General features: G+C 32.3%; 1 protein-coding gene across 1 annotated transcript in view; it reads right to left on the bottom strand.

Annotated features, from left to right (window-relative positions):
* Positions 1 to 9,454, bottom strand: part of LOC129308780 (uncharacterized) — a 78,107-nt gene extending 68,653 nt beyond the window's left edge. The window contains 10 exon segments of the mRNA XM_054950141.1: positions 1,501 to 1,701; positions 1,854 to 1,955; positions 3,927 to 4,044; positions 4,198 to 4,301; positions 5,134 to 5,184; positions 6,130 to 6,177; positions 6,263 to 6,358; positions 6,718 to 6,821; positions 8,628 to 8,709; positions 9,153 to 9,454. Coding sequence (XP_054806116.1) covers positions 1,501 to 1,701; positions 1,854 to 1,955; positions 3,927 to 4,044; positions 4,198 to 4,301; positions 5,134 to 5,184; positions 6,130 to 6,177; positions 6,263 to 6,358; positions 6,718 to 6,821; positions 8,628 to 8,709; positions 9,153 to 9,167 — 921 coding nt within the window. The 5' untranslated portion in view covers positions 9,168 to 9,454.
* Positions 9,455 to 15,963: the final 6,509 nt, after the last annotated feature.

The raw sequence follows: 15,963 nt of genomic DNA, 5'->3' as shown, positions 1-15,963 counted from the left end.
TTAAACATGTACAAAAAAGACCGCGAGAAGCACCAGTAAGAAGAGTAGAATGGATAAAATTGTTAAGAGTGGTAGAGGAAGGCTGTTATAGTTTTATAAAATGTTAGTTAGTTTTAGATTTAAATGACAGTTGACAGTTGCTGTGTAATTAGCCATTGGGAGAGTGTGAGCGCCTATATATATATATTAAGGCATTTGAGTCGTAGTTTTTTTATCTCAGCGATGAATGAAAAGAATTCCTTCGTTCCTCAATTCCTCTCAATCTCTTCTTAATCTCTCTCATTCCTCTCTACTTCTACCTACCGTTCTGTTCTTCTCTCATCTTTCCCTTATCCCTCTCTAATTCCGACCAATCCAAATTATTTCTACGCATCAAAGGCCAAAGAAAACACTTATAGAAGTTGTTGACTAAGACCTCTTAATTAACATTCCTAAAAACTTGGTAAATGATAAAACATAATGGTGTCGTACAATCCATGTAGCCAACCCTACCTAGTGGGATAAGGCTACTTCTTGCTGCTGTTGTTGTTGTCGTATTTTAAAACAGATTTACAGAAATTCCTATTTTCAAGACCTCCCTCTGATGATGGTATTTATCAAGGACTTAAGCAGAAGATGCTTTTCACCCAAAAATCTGAAACATAGGAAAGAGAGATATCTTGCATCATCTAGGGAGATTAGACTTCTAAGAAACAAAATAGATCAGAGCTAGAATCAAGAAAGTGATTGAGTCCATTGATGGAATGATCTGATGCACCACTGTATTATTATTTTTTAAGAATCCTAAACGAGCAGAAGTGCAGGAAACAGCAAAAGTTTCCATCAACAGACAACCTATTTTTTCCCTAATGACTTTTTTTTTTTCCGGAAAGCATAAATATTGTGCCCTATGCTCCTAACAAAGCCTCATAAGAGGATAGAGTGAAGGTCTTCAGATGAAGCTAAGAAACCCACAACTAGGATGGGATGTGGTAAAGGTCCAAGGGTTCAAACCCTCCTGATGTATCAAATATATAGATATATATTTGGTGAATTTCACACGAAATCACAAATGAGAAAAGATAACTACTAGAAAAAAATGTGGAAGATAGGTTTTTGAATTGATTCCGCTCTATTATCCAACAAAGGCTCTTGATCATAAGGTACAAATAAATCTTCTGATCATTATAGGTACGTCAGGTCTCATCCAAAAGGTAAAGAAAACACTGGAAAATACAAACTAACTAATTCTGAAATATTCCTAAAATAAAGAGCAGAAAAATAGAACAAAGCCATACACACTGCTAACATAATAATAAGGAAAATAAGAACTAACTAAATCTGGAAGATGTGCAACTTTAAAAGAAAATTAACCATGTTATTTCCTTTTCTTCATTTTCCTTTTTTTTCCCCTTTTTTGCTCCTTCAAATCATTACTAATACTAATTCCAAGGATCAAATATCTTCTTTCTTCCAAGACATTGAAATACTATGCAAACAAAATTTGAACAATAAAAATACCTCTGTAACAGTAAGAGAGACATCACTGAGGACAAGGGAGACTTTCTCAAATGGAACTTCTGGATTGTTTCTTTCTTGATTTCCAAGACGATGATACTGTAGGTTTGCATTGATAGGGGACACCAAGTATGTCCGGTTCTTAGCCCACTTAGACGCCAATCTATTGTCAACAGATGTTTCATTTATGCCATCTTCAAAAATCTAGTAAACAACAAGTATGAAAGAACAGATGAAAAAGGGAATTGGAGTCCAGCATCAGCAACATAAAATTAAAAGGAAAGACGTTCAGATTTAAGATAGAAAAGTTAGAAACATATACAATGAAATGCTAATATTAGCAGAAAAGAATAAACCTCAATCCATTCTCGTGGACTCATATCCTCCCATCTCTTATCAATTTGCCAGGGAAGACGATCAGAATCATGATAAAGAGCCAGCCTCTCAAGTTGCAAAGACTGTAAAAAGGAAAAAAGTCAGCCTGAGATAATGATTGCAACCGCCAAATTCAGAACATGGTTATTGATGCCAAACAAAGAAAATAATTGGTAACTATATTTCAGAAGATAAATACACATCCAAACAAAATAAGTATTTTAGTCCACAATGCATTGTCAAATTCTTATAGGATGATACAAACACATTTTAAAGGTTTAGTAACGATACAATGACAACAAGCTAAGGATGCCCTTCATAGGACTTGAGACTATATGTTTCACCCTCCTCACCAGCATCTCCAATGGCCTCTTCTTGACATGTCCAAACCATCTTAAAAAATTTTGAAGGTTTCATAACAATAAGGCAAACAATTTTGTGGCAATGCGCCGTCCTCTTATGGGATTTCGTGTTTGCCTGGTTGGAGAAGAACGCCCACATTATTTGATCAAACCCAATAACAGACTGCATAAAAAATCATTTAAAAAAAAAAAGAACAAAATCTAACGCAAGGAATTTCTCATTAAAAATTTTCTAGCCAAGATGCTGCAAAACAACAAAATAACACATTACCATAGAGCTTCAAGCTCCTTTCCCTAAAAATGCACACTTGAAAGCAAAAGAAGACAGGCAAATATAAATAAATAAATAAAGATAAAATGCAAGTGTATTCCACACCAACCACATTCAATATCAGCTCCTGCAAATAACCCCACGTAGAAGTGCCATGTCAGCTAACTACTTATTCTGTTACTACACAACTTCCCTTACCCTCTAGCTATTCTTCTATCACACATGTATCACCCCAAAGTAAAGTTCTTAACTACCAAAATTCCGCAGCCCTAACCTCCATTTTCAGGCCAACAACAAATTTTCCAACCCACAAATGTTTTTCAAATCTGTGACAGAAAAAAGACAACCCCATATGATTTTGTATAACCTTTGAACCACACCTGATGGAATATGAAAAGGAGAAAGATAATAAACTCGAATCTGAAACAAACCAGGATTTTAAATTATCCTATAAACCCTTTTATCAAAATCATTGAGTTTGACTAACATTTCCCAAAAAAATGCTATTTGATTGTCAAAATACTAAATAGGGCATAGATTGCAAACAACTTCACAATCAATATTGTTTTAATGAAAAAATGATTTTAAATGGTTATCATGGTTAACTATTGAAGACTATGGAGGCACTTGTAAGAAAGGCAAAACAAACAATTATAAGTCCTGTGAAGAGAGATAGAGGAAGACCAAAAAAAACATTGAATGAAATTATTGAAATGGATCTTCTAGTTAACAATATTTCCAAAGATTTGGCTGTTGATAGAGCCTAATGCCATCATGCAATCCATATAACCGACCACACCCAATGAAATAAGGCTTGTTATTATTGTTGTATCATGATTAACTAAAAAAAGAAATTAAATTTAACCAAAATACATAATCAAATCACAATAAATATACAAAATATGTATATATGCTATAAAACTTTTAAAAAATATAGTTCTTGTACTTGATGACAAGTGGACTACAATGAGAGAAGAGGGAAAAACACAGAATATAAGATACATTTTGTCATTAATGATTTTGCGTGTAATTTTAGTCTTTTTTGACTGCTTCTACATCAGGTTAAAACCAAGAGTTCCATTTTCTGCTTCCTCCTCATAGCAGAAAATTAAACTCTTCAATTATTTACAAAGTACTTTGAAAATGGGCAAAACACAAGTATTTTAAAAAATAAGAAGCATCTTTCATCAAACAGCAGGTCCAAACGGCCACTGACTGAGACTAATTCAGCCACTTTAGAGGGGGGGAGAGGAGAAATCCACCCCTTCAACATTCCAAAGATTTGAAAATTTACTAAATCACCAGTTCGTAGAAAGAAAAAGCTTTTTGGGTTGCCTCCAAAGGAGAACAAATAAAGGAGAGGCCACTACTGCCATCGGTTTAACTTCACTGAAAACATGTCTTTGCCAAGAAGCACTCACCTTACGCAATTTATCCAAAGCACCACTAGTATCAAATGTTTCATGCCCATGTTCATCCATTGTAACAGCAGCAAGCCTTGCCAGAGTAACACCAGAGGAAAATGGATGGCCTGGATTGCTGCAAACAATACTGGGTCACATAAAATGAAAGCATGCAAGAAAAATGATAGACCCTCTCATCTAAAATCAGAATTGAAAAAAAAAAAAAGATGAACCACATAAGTACAGTTATTCACTCAACAAAAGAATTCAAGTATAATTATCAACTAACCTGACTGCGTCTTCATATCTGATATGAACATTGCTAATAGATATCTTAAGATTTCCAATAATAGTAGCAATTATAGAACTCAGCCATGAATTTCCAGAAGGTGGCTGCAATATAATTAGCTGTCAGTCACATTTTCCAATTTTGCAAGAACAAATACACACGCATCTCTGATGAACACAGAAGTTAACAAAGTCATTTCCAGGAATAATTATATCAAGGCAACAAGAGTCGGATCATTAAAATATGCAGAAGAAATTAAATTAAGTGTGCCAAGAGATAATCAATACAGATGGCAAGATACTGGAAGTCAGAAGGTAAAATTTGCATAATATCAATTTAAGAATACTTCATGGTCCAACTTTGTTTTTCATATAGAAAAAAAAATTAAGAAAAGAAGAAATTACAGAAGGGGATGGAGTATACTAGTTAGAACAAAAACAACAACAGAGAAAGGCGAGGAGGGAAAAAAATCAATCATGCAAAAAAGTTACCCTCTCCCCACTACAAATTCTAGTAGTAGTGTTACATATATCTAACACTGACTCTATGAGAGCGCATATGAACTGCTGGGTCACATGGGCCAGGCCCTACGTATAGCTTGAAAAATTAGCCACTTCTCCACTGCTTAACTTGAAAATTAAATCTCAGAGACTCAGATAGGTTACTGGCCTAAATAAAAAAGGCACTTCGGCAATGTATTTTCAAAAGAATTTTCTGTTAGTAAGAAAATAATTAATTCTGAGTGAAAATTACAAGGAAGGAGAATAAGATATCCCATCAAAGCAAGTAACAAAAAAATAAAGAAAAAAAGAAAGTAAGATACTAAGGAAATAAAATAATCTAACCAGGTATGATAGGACATGCATAGATTGCTTTAACATAATTGTAAAAAAAAAAGGGAAATAAAATAATAGCCAGGTTGTATTGTAGTCATACACTTCCCAGCTTTGACTTAGATATTGCATCAAGCATAGCTGATTCTGCTTCCTGCAAGAGATAATTTAGATTAAAAGTAAAAAAGCAATAGAATAAAAAATTCAGGTTACAAAAGTAAACTGATTTCTCAAGACGCAGTGTTATTTATAAATGTATCAACAAAAAGAACTAGTTCAACAAGAATTTAAAAAATTTAACTCCTGCCTGTATTATTTAAAGAGTTAAAAATAAGAAAATTTACAAATAATGGGAATGGAAAAACAGAGAAATGATGATACGTTCTCCAAGGCAATTTGAAAAGAAACAGAGACCAAACAGAGTCCAAAAATAATAGACAATGAATTAGATATTAATCAAACAAATCATGCAAGAATAAACAACAAATCAAGTATCTATAAAGGAAGAAAGATGAATGGGCTCAAGAAGTGGATGAGTCTCAAGTTCATGAGCTTTTCCATCATTAAAATTTCTAGCGAAATGAAAATAGCAAGCAAAATCATCCCCCTAAAATGACAAAAGTTCTGAACAGGAGAGTTGCACAACAAAGAAGATCAGTACAAATTCAGAAAAGCTAAACAAAAAAGAGCACTACCTCCCAAGATCCTCTGAAAACATTATACAAAGACCATCACCTTCTCAAAGACACAAGAGATCTAAAATAGACATAATGAGAGCGATGGATTTTAGCACAAGAAACTAAGGTACTGAAGCGCTATTAAAAACTTCAGCACTCCTTTCCAATTAAAATACACTGAAACACAGCAAAATTGCACAATGCCACAAACTCTTCCATCTTCATTTTCCCCCTTAAAATAATACCACATCAACAAAGATTTTCAGGGAAAACCCAAATCTGACCAAAGACTTCAAACAGCTTATTTCAAAGCAAAGTATTCACACTATTCACACTACAGTGCAAGAACAAATGTATAGTTGTTTTAAAACAAGTTCCACATTTAACACAAGTTGCGGGATAAAAGCAGCACACAATCTGACCTCAATCTGCTGGATCTTGGCTTCAAAAAGTTTTTGCCTGTCTTCCTCCTGTTGAAAAAAAAAAAAAACAAGTTCAACTCAAAAAATGGAAAGGATATATGTTAATCAAATGGAATATAGAATATTTGTCTACCTTCATAGTCCGGCCATCTTGAGCAGGATAAGCAAGAACAAAGATCCGATCAATTAGAACAATGACAGGTTCTTTGCCCAAACTTTTCCAAGGAACCTAGATTATACAGGACAAAGAAGAATGATGCAAAAATCACAAACTCCATCAGAGTTGTAAATATCCAGAGAACTGAAGAATGAAAGAGAATACACAAACAAAGACACACGTGTATATAGATCGTAGGCTGAAAAAAATCAGGATAATGCTACAAAAGCAATACATCAAAACTAAATAACCATGTGTGTACTATATACACATCCCAGTAGCACTTTGGCCTTCTTATAAGTTAGCCACATTAAGATGACTGTAACTATGTATTAACTATGAAGTTATATATTGTCTCGAACAAAACGTACAAGGATGTATAGCTTATAAATGTGTACTGAAAAGAAAAGCAAGGTAATGGCAAATGCTACCTTCAGTGTAATTGTGCCCACAAAGCCAGCTTTGACAGTAACAGGAAGTTTTAGCGCATTTAGTGCCTCTGCCTTCAACTTTAAATCCTTAAGCACTACATCACCTGTAGAGATCACGTGCTTGGTGGTTAAATAGAGACATATATGCTGAACTTGTAGAAAACAATTATGTGCTGTGTAGCATAGGTAGACACTATCATAGCACAATTTAAACAATAAATAAGCGGTGATTATATACAGAGAGGGGGGTAACTTATGGAGGTTAACATCATCAACAATTTATCATGAACCAAAAAATATCCCCTTCTATTTAAAAGAAAAAATAAATGCACTGACATTTATGTCATCGTGTATAGATAGCATAAGAAATACAAGGTCATTTTAGGTCATTACTAAAACAAACAATTTTGTATAAATTGCAACAAATGAATTTTCCTTTTGTTGTGTTTTGAGAAGAACTTAATGCACTTCCATTTATTATATATTTCAAGAAAAATGTGGTGTTCTTTGTCAAGGTTTTGAACATATGTTCAAAGTCCAATATATGTCTAGCATGTCTCTAGCTAGCTTTACAACTTTCTCCTTCAAAACAACTTATTTCCTTTTACCAGCCAAGAATAAAAGCACCAGCAAGCCTTACACAAAGAGAGGTCAGCTACATAGGTTGTAAAATGTCATTAACTCTATCAACAACTAACTTCTTCAAATATATCATTCACTAAGAGATGCTATTTGACAACTTTCTTAAATTTCCCTCTTGATCTTACTCTACATCTTTTCACATGGCTAAAAACCATCCGCTAAACTTTTATCCAAAAAAGCAAAGAAAAGAAATTTTCTCTAATAGGCCCAATGTAGCCATTTCACTATATGTTTGTATGATGCATTTTCAGGAGTCAGAAACAAACAATCATCTGCTTTTGCTTTGTGAAGTGGATCAGCAAATTTGTAATAGGTTGTTTGGACATTTTCAGGGCGACCGTGTGTGTCCAGTAGTCGTGCAGGTTATTTTAACCATCAAGTAATCCAGGTTTAGTCACAAGAAAGAACATAAAATTATTTGGCAGTGTCTGCCCTAGTTATTTGTGGTGTCTAAGATTAGAACAGGACGCAATAACATTTTAAACAAATTTTCCCCTACAAAACTGATTTGGGAGAGGTACTTTTCAGGCCTATTTGTGGGTTTTAGCAAATAAATTTTTTTTGGCTGTTTCCTTTGTGAATTAAAAAGGAGATAAGCAATCCCTTTTGGGCTAATGATCTTGTAAATTTTTTCCTTGTTTTGAGAGGAATACCTCTGCTCTTTTTCAATCGCTCTTCTCTCCTCTTCAATAAACTATTCATTTCCATACAAAAAAAATTAAGAAAGTAAAGAAAAATAGAATTCATTATTTTCTAAAGAAAAAGGAATTTTATACAATAGAAAGTGAATTACATGACAGGAGGATAGACAGTCTCCAAAAATATAGAAAAGAATGGATCAACAGTCATTGCCATTAGAAAAGCACAATTCTGAAGCACGTTACCCTCATTTCTACTTTAAAAAAAAAAAACTTCTAGAGACTTTTGGTAGGAAATTTTGCTGTTCTCCAGACAGCAAACAGCTTATTCAGTATTTTCCAATCTACCTCACATTAAGAAATTTTTTTTCCCAAAACTATATTTAACATTCGCCGTTTGACTTATAGCTGCGGAATTTTAAATGGATCTGGGAGCTGGGAGCTGGGAGTATCTGTTAGTAGATACTGATAGCTGGAAGCCCAGAACCTCACCCCCCCCCCCGCCAAAAAAAGGGAAGAAAAAAGAACGACAAGGGGAAAAAAAAAACTTTTTTGTCAATAATTTATGATTGGATTCAGTAGAAAGAATGAAGATTTTGACAAAAAGATGGGAATTGTCATATGACAAACCTTTCCAGACACTTATTCTTAAGGCCTCCGTTGAGAGCCCGTGTACATATTCGCCCAAATATCTTCGAAGCAAATGCAGTACCTGTGGAGAAAGTGCAGTCACTATGTCATCTCTTCAGTGACTCTTTAGCAAAGGGCATCAGTAACTAAATATCATTAATATAATCATATAGCAGTGACAACATTAAAATTAATTAAGAAAATAGCGATGTGGTGAGACTTCAAAATGCAGCTATAACTATGTAGCAATTGGCAACTATCAACTAATAAAAACTGACAAGGAAAAGAAAATCCTGAAAAATAAGAGGCAATGAGGCATTGTCCACCCTGGCTGTACCCAGTTATCAGAACAATTGGCAAAAAAAAAAAAAAAAAAAAACCCAGCTGTTGACATCAAAAGAACAACAAATAGGCAACAACGACAATTTATGCGAACCAGAGGCATGACAAATGATAAATTCAACGCAGAAATTATTGCACAAGGACAGAGTGATTTCAAAATTTTAAATTAAACAAAATTCTTACGTGAGCTTCAAACATGGTGAAGAACGGGACCAAAAATGTATGCAGAACGATTTCAATCCGATCAATCCCGCAAGTTAACGATGATCAAAGTATAAATTTTGTCATCGAGATAGTGGACAGTAGGAGGGGACCGAAGTTGAAGTTTCGATGGGAAATTAGGGTTTGAATGCGGCTCGATCTCCAGAGAGTGAAGACCCCGGGAACCAAACGGTTAGAAATCGGCGGAAAAAAAATGTCTCGAGAGTCATGTCAGAACGTGCTTTGTGCTTCTGAAGCTTTATAGGTCCCGGTCAGTCGCGAGTTCATACGTGGGTCGAGCACGGAAGCTCTTTCAAGTACCTGGAACAGACAAAAAGGACATTGTAGTGGTCCAGGGCGCACTAGATACTTTTCTCATGATATTTGGTTAGAATTTTTTGGCCTGGATATTTAGTGAGAAATTACATTTACATTTATAAATATAAAATTACAAATTATTTTTTTTGCCATGGAAATTACAATTATAAATATAAAATTTCTTTTTTTCAATCAAAAATCACTCCTTATTTGCTTTTTGGTAAATTTATGCAAAAGATTTTCTATTATTCCGCCTTCAATGCAATAGAAACTAATTGCTATTAGAACATGGATGATGGAAAAATTGTTTTTTATTTAAATGTAAAATGATAAACGGTTTCATAGAAATTAATGCAGTATTCTAATGATATGTCTGGGTAATTATTAATTAAGCTGCCATTCTATTATGTAACAAAATGTTGACGTCATCTAAAAAATAGTACTCAAGAAATTGTGAAAAAGATGCAAAACTTGTGCCAGTGTGAGATGAAGATATCCAGGGGAAAAAAATCTCAAGCCTGACCTTAACGTAAACGATTAAACGTGCATTCCGTTGAAAGGTTGGATTGTTACAAATTTATCAAGTCAATACGCTTCAATTTTGGTTCGCCTCTGCTGCTCGGAGTAACGTGTACCGTGGGGAAAAATTGTAATGGTAATCATGGGGATGTTAAAATATCTATAATATGTTTGATGCAAGTGTAAATCGTAAAATAAATAAATTATAGCAAATCATCTATATCAATATCAATTATTAATACTTTAATAATATAATATCAGGTTGCAATATTTAGAAACCATAAAGGATGTGATGCATGAAAAATTACTTATTGCTTGGTTATAATAAATAATAAATGTTGTAAAATTTTGTTGGCCAACAAAATGGGGAAAGCCACGCGTCGGCCCTTCAAGAGAAAAAAAAATACACTTAAGGCACGATACAATTTAAATATCTCTAAAGGCCCGAAGGTCCTAGGTGAAAATTTCTTTTAGTGGGAAAAAAAACTCATTTGTCCCCAAGTGAAAATATGTTTTCTCACCTCTATTGATTATTGAATGGTTGTACTCACCTCTCTTTTAATATTTTGCAAGCTCTAGCTCAGAACGAGAAGGGAAAAACACCTGAGACACAGGACCACGTATTCCTACAGTAGGCCTCACCTTGGTTTATTTATGTGTAATACAATATTAATATTGCCAAAAAGAATTTTATATTTTGAGTTCATGCATTTATTTGCATCAAATACTTGTTGAGCTGATATTTGTATTTTGGGCCCTAAATATTGTGTAATAGAAAATGATGATGTTGACGAGGTAGAATTATTGGTACAAGTAAGGTATGGGAGATAGGTTGAATGTGAATGTGTGATGAGGAATTTACTATGACATATATGCTATGCTGACCTCCCTCTTATGTTTTTTGTATTAAAGGAGTTGAAGAATGAAAATTTGATATTGAGATGTATATGTGCATATGATGTATTGTACAAGTAGTCCTAAGTCCTTTGAGTATGATCTGGGTATTAGGAATAACTTTTGACATATGCGTGGAGTTTTGAACACACTTAATTTGTAAAAAGTAAAAAAAGTTGTGAAAATACGTTTGGATATCTAACTTTCTTGTGTGATTTAATATGAAAATAAAACTCGTGCCATTAACTAGACTATATAAAAGCTACACTAAGATCACCTCAATCGGACGTCGGATGAAAAAATGAGACACGTCGAAAGTTGCTCAAATTGCTATCAAATGACAGCAAAATTGCTGTCTGATGTGTGCAACACACCGCGGCACGTGGTATAAAAAGTGGGAAGCTATGGCACATTGCCATGTTTTTTTAATCTTTTATACTTTTCAACTGGTTTCGAATCCTTTCACTCCTTTGAGCTTTCCCTCATGTTCAAAACATTATTTTACTTTGATTAAATGTTTAATAAAGAATTTTGATTTATTTTAAAATCATAAAAACTTGGGATCATATTTTTATAAAATTCAATCTTGATAATCTTTATTGGGGTTAAACCTTTGATTACCTTAAATTATGATTTCAAATGTGATTAGTATTGGGAGATTTTATAGTTGAGTTTTGTAAATAAGAGTAAATGAATATAAAAAAGAACACTTATGAAATTCATGAAATGATACATTTTAGATGACATTATTTCCAAGAGTTTGATTGACGATAGAATATAATGACATTGTGTAATCTATATAATTGATCTTGTTTATTGGGATAAGTTTTGTTATTGTTATTGTTGTTTGATTTTATCTCTATTTTAAATTTGCATGTGCTTTATAGTATTTTTTGTTGTTGTGTGAGGCACTAATGAAAATAATATAATGGATAATCTTAAACTATGTAAAGAAGGATGAATGAAGATAAAAAAAATACGTATAAAAGTTGTTGAATGATACCTTTTAGTTAACAGTATTTCTAAGAGCTTGATTGATTATAGAATATAATTTTATCATGTAATCTATATAACTAATCCTGTCTAATGGTATAAACTTTGTTGTTGATGATGTTATTGGATGTTTATCTTTATATAAAATTTGCATTTGCTTTATAGTATTTCTTAGTCAAGTTTTGGATAAAAAAACGACAATCACATGACATGTCAATGGAGAACATTCTACTAAAATATGTTAATAAAATATTGATATTTTTACACTATCTTATTGTCCACCTCATTCGAGAACAAATACGAAAATTATAAAAAAATTACATTTAACTACGTTCAATTAATCTTCTTCACTTTATAATTTTATAAATTAATTAATAGATAAAATATTACAATAAAAAGAGTAGTATTTGTATATTAAAGGAAAAACCATACCTCTATACTTTATCTTCTTTCATGCTTTACACTGTTTGAGGTGCTAATACTTTGACAACTTTTAGGGCCATGAACTGAAATAAATGATGTTAAAAAGTCTTGTGGGGCTAATAAGTGGCTTTGTATAGCCAGAGTACTAGAGCCATGCTGAAATTTTTTCCCAACTAGATCAAAAATAAAATCAACATGCAATTAAGTTATAGTGATGCTAATGAATATGAAGCACATTGGAACATTCTGCAACAGTGTTTGAGTTCATCAAACTTATTCAATTGCTTAAAGGTTGAATCATTAGTGATTAGGAGCTCAAAGTAATTGCTTTAGACCAAGATTGCTATGGAAGTTGAAATAATCGTTGCAATGGATTTCGCAAATGGTAATGATAATATGATTCCATCTTGTTTGGCCTTGTTTTAGATTGTGTAAATCATTTTTTTAGAGAGAGGGGGGGATAGAGAGAGGTAGAGAGAGAAATTGAATGATTCTAAGATGCAAGAAAAATAGAAATAAAAAGCATGGAAGGAGCACTGAACTCTATTTCTAAACAATAAAAACAAAGGAATACAAACATGAACCATATATAATGTAAAAGAAAAAAATAAAGGATTTTATCCGAATTTAAATCAAAACACAACACAACCCAATCACAAATAGATTGAGCAACTTCTCCTTTCTATCACTAAACAATTCCCTTATTATTAAAAGAAACCAACTACTGAGCAAGCTCATCCTGTCACACAAACCCCACCTTTATGAACCCAGTTTTCGATCACTAGATTGAAGGCTATTTATGATGTGTTTTTTGCTCAATTGAAAATTATTAAAGAAATAGTTTTAATCATTTTTTATCTATATTTGTTAGATCCATCAATCATGTTAAAAAAAAAAACGGTGTTAGTATCTAAGGGCTAAGACCTTCAATAATCAAATTTATAAAGACTCAATTAAAAGTATTGAAATTGTAGGGACCTAGTTACAAATTGAATGAAAATATAGGAATCATAAAATTAATTTTCTCTGTATTAAATATAAATAGATTAATCTTTTTACAACAAGGTCCTCAATTATCATTAAAAAATAAGAACGCATGCTTGATCATGCAAGTTCGAGGCTCGGCCTATTGTACTTAGAGTTAGGGGTATTTAACTTGTATCCATTTTGATTAGTTTGGTTCTGTCCCAATTATATTAGGACGGGATAAGATATGGGATTGCCCTCGAAGATTTTCCATCCCATCCCTAATATTTTATATATTTTTATTTTAAAAATATATATTAATTATATTAATATAATTTATACTTATGTTAATTATAATTTCAATATATGCAATTCTTATTTAAAATTAAATTTTTTATATTGATAATTTTAATGACACAAAGTAAACAGTATAAGGTAATATTTTTCTTTACAATATATTCATTATATTAATATAATTTATTTTTATTTTTATCTATTTAATAAATTTTTTATATCGTATTTCTTGTTTTATTTTTTAAAGAGTCACTAACTTAATATATCTTGACTAAAGAAGAAGAACAATAATGTGTTATATCTTATATATACTCGACTTTAAGTTATATACTTATAGTTGTGATAATATAATTCAACAACTGACTTTAAATTATTGTGATTTATATATTCGTATTATTTTGATTTTAAACTTAATAAGTTATGTGATTTAAATTTTTAATCAATATTATTATTCAGATATTTTTCCCACATTATTGACTTTATCAAGATGATAGGACACCCCGATCTTATCTCAATCATGTCCTAATTTGTAACTGGATGGAACAATTTTTAAGATAAGACACGGGATAAAAATTCAGTTCTCATCATTTTTTGGGACGAAACATGGGACAAGAGTGTCTTAATCCCGTCCTATCCTATTGACACTCTTATTTGGGGTATAATTAGCATGAAATGGAAAACCAGACTGGCAAATCCAATTTGTAAATGGCAAACTAGCAAATCAGCTTCTTTTCTGATATGATTTTCCATCTGAACCATTTTGGCACTAACTCAATCAACCTGGGTTTGACCTGGAGTAACTTTGTATAACCCGATGAGTTGGCTAGGTTGACTGGATTATATTAAAAAACTTAGACCAGCAAAGATAAGATGAAGAGGAGAGTGATAAGAGATATGCAAGGGGGAAATCAAGAAAGGAAGACATTTTACATTAAAACACCACCTTAAATGTAAGTTTTCAACAACAAAAATGTCAAATCTACAATAAAGATGAAATCATCAGATAAGCTAAGAGTGGGGCGAAATGTTGCAGTTCAGTGAGAATGAGAACTGAGAATGCACGACAGCCATAAAAGAGGAGGAAAGATGATGATGAAATGAAAGTAAGGTTTTGCCCTAAGTAGTAATACTTATTAGACGGTTGTAGAGCAAAGCTAAGATCCCTTCCCGCTCTTCACATGATGGTTTTAGTTTTAATATTATTATATCGAAAAAGGCACAATAGGCGGAACGGGATTTGGAACAGAGGGAGACAAAATCACAATATATTAAATTATGAATTTTTAATCTTTAAATTAATATCCTTAATTATTTAAATATTAAAATTTTCAATTAATAATATTAATTTTATGTATATAAATTATATTATATTATTTTAACTAAGACTAGTTTGATTTCAAGTTAAACCTTGATTGAATCACTAACATTTAACCTATTATGTTAACCAGTTCAATGATCGATTTGGTTTTCAATACCTTGATAATTAGGGGTTTCATCGTCTTCTGTGCCGGCCATAAGCTCACAAGCATCCTTGGTACGGACGGTTAATTACTTTTTCAACCATTATCGATAAATTCAATAAATTAGGCTTCACATATTTGTGCATTAGTCTTTTTTTTTTCACACCCTACCAAAATTTAAAAAAAAAAAGAATAAAATGCACTGATTTGTTTTAGATGGTGAAGTTGTAGATGAAAAAGATGGCGTTTTGTTCCATGTTTGTTGGTATGGAAGCTTTTGTGGAGAAACGGACTCGTGTTCTGAACTGATTATACAATATTTTATGTTCTACCCACTGTTTAGGTAAATCTATCTGAAAGTTCAAAGTGAATCTTTAGGGAAAGCAGAGCTATATGACGTTGAATCATTACATGTTCTTTCTGGGAAGCTAGTTTGTTGAATTGATATCCATATAGACAACGAAGGGTGAGCTAATAATTTAATTCTTCTTATATATATTTGATTTGTAAATTAACTCCACATAATGTCCCCTTTTTCCTCAACATACATGTTAGTAAATTAACTGAATCAGCGCAGCTCAAAGTTTCAATGCTTTTGTTTAGAGATCAGCAAGTTGTTCTGCATGCACCTGAGGCTGGCTCTAATTTAAGATGAACATGTACTTCTTGTCTTCTATGAACATTAGATGACCTGCGATTGTTTTACAAGTATATAAGATCACAGTAATAAATTATCTAAAGTATTTCAGGTGTCAAACTCACAAGAAAGTTGCGCTTTTATTAATTTAAATAATTAATAGTTTGAAAAATAGATAAAATGAATAATTTAATAAAAATATAATAAAAATAAATCAATAAAATAATGATGATGAAAACACAATCATTTAAAGCTTTGGGGTTTAGGATTCACTTGATAAGTTGCTAGT

Source organism: Prosopis cineraria, unplaced genomic scaffold (assembly GCF_029017545.1).
Source record: "Prosopis cineraria cultivar Desert tree isolate PC_DT_omini unplaced genomic scaffold, ASM2901754v1 PC4, whole genome shotgun sequence".
Classification (NCBI taxonomy): domain Eukaryota; kingdom Viridiplantae; phylum Streptophyta; class Magnoliopsida; order Fabales; family Fabaceae; genus Prosopis; species Prosopis cineraria.
The sequence above is the reverse complement of the archived record's forward strand: the minus strand, read 5'-3'. Positions and strand labels throughout refer to the sequence as shown.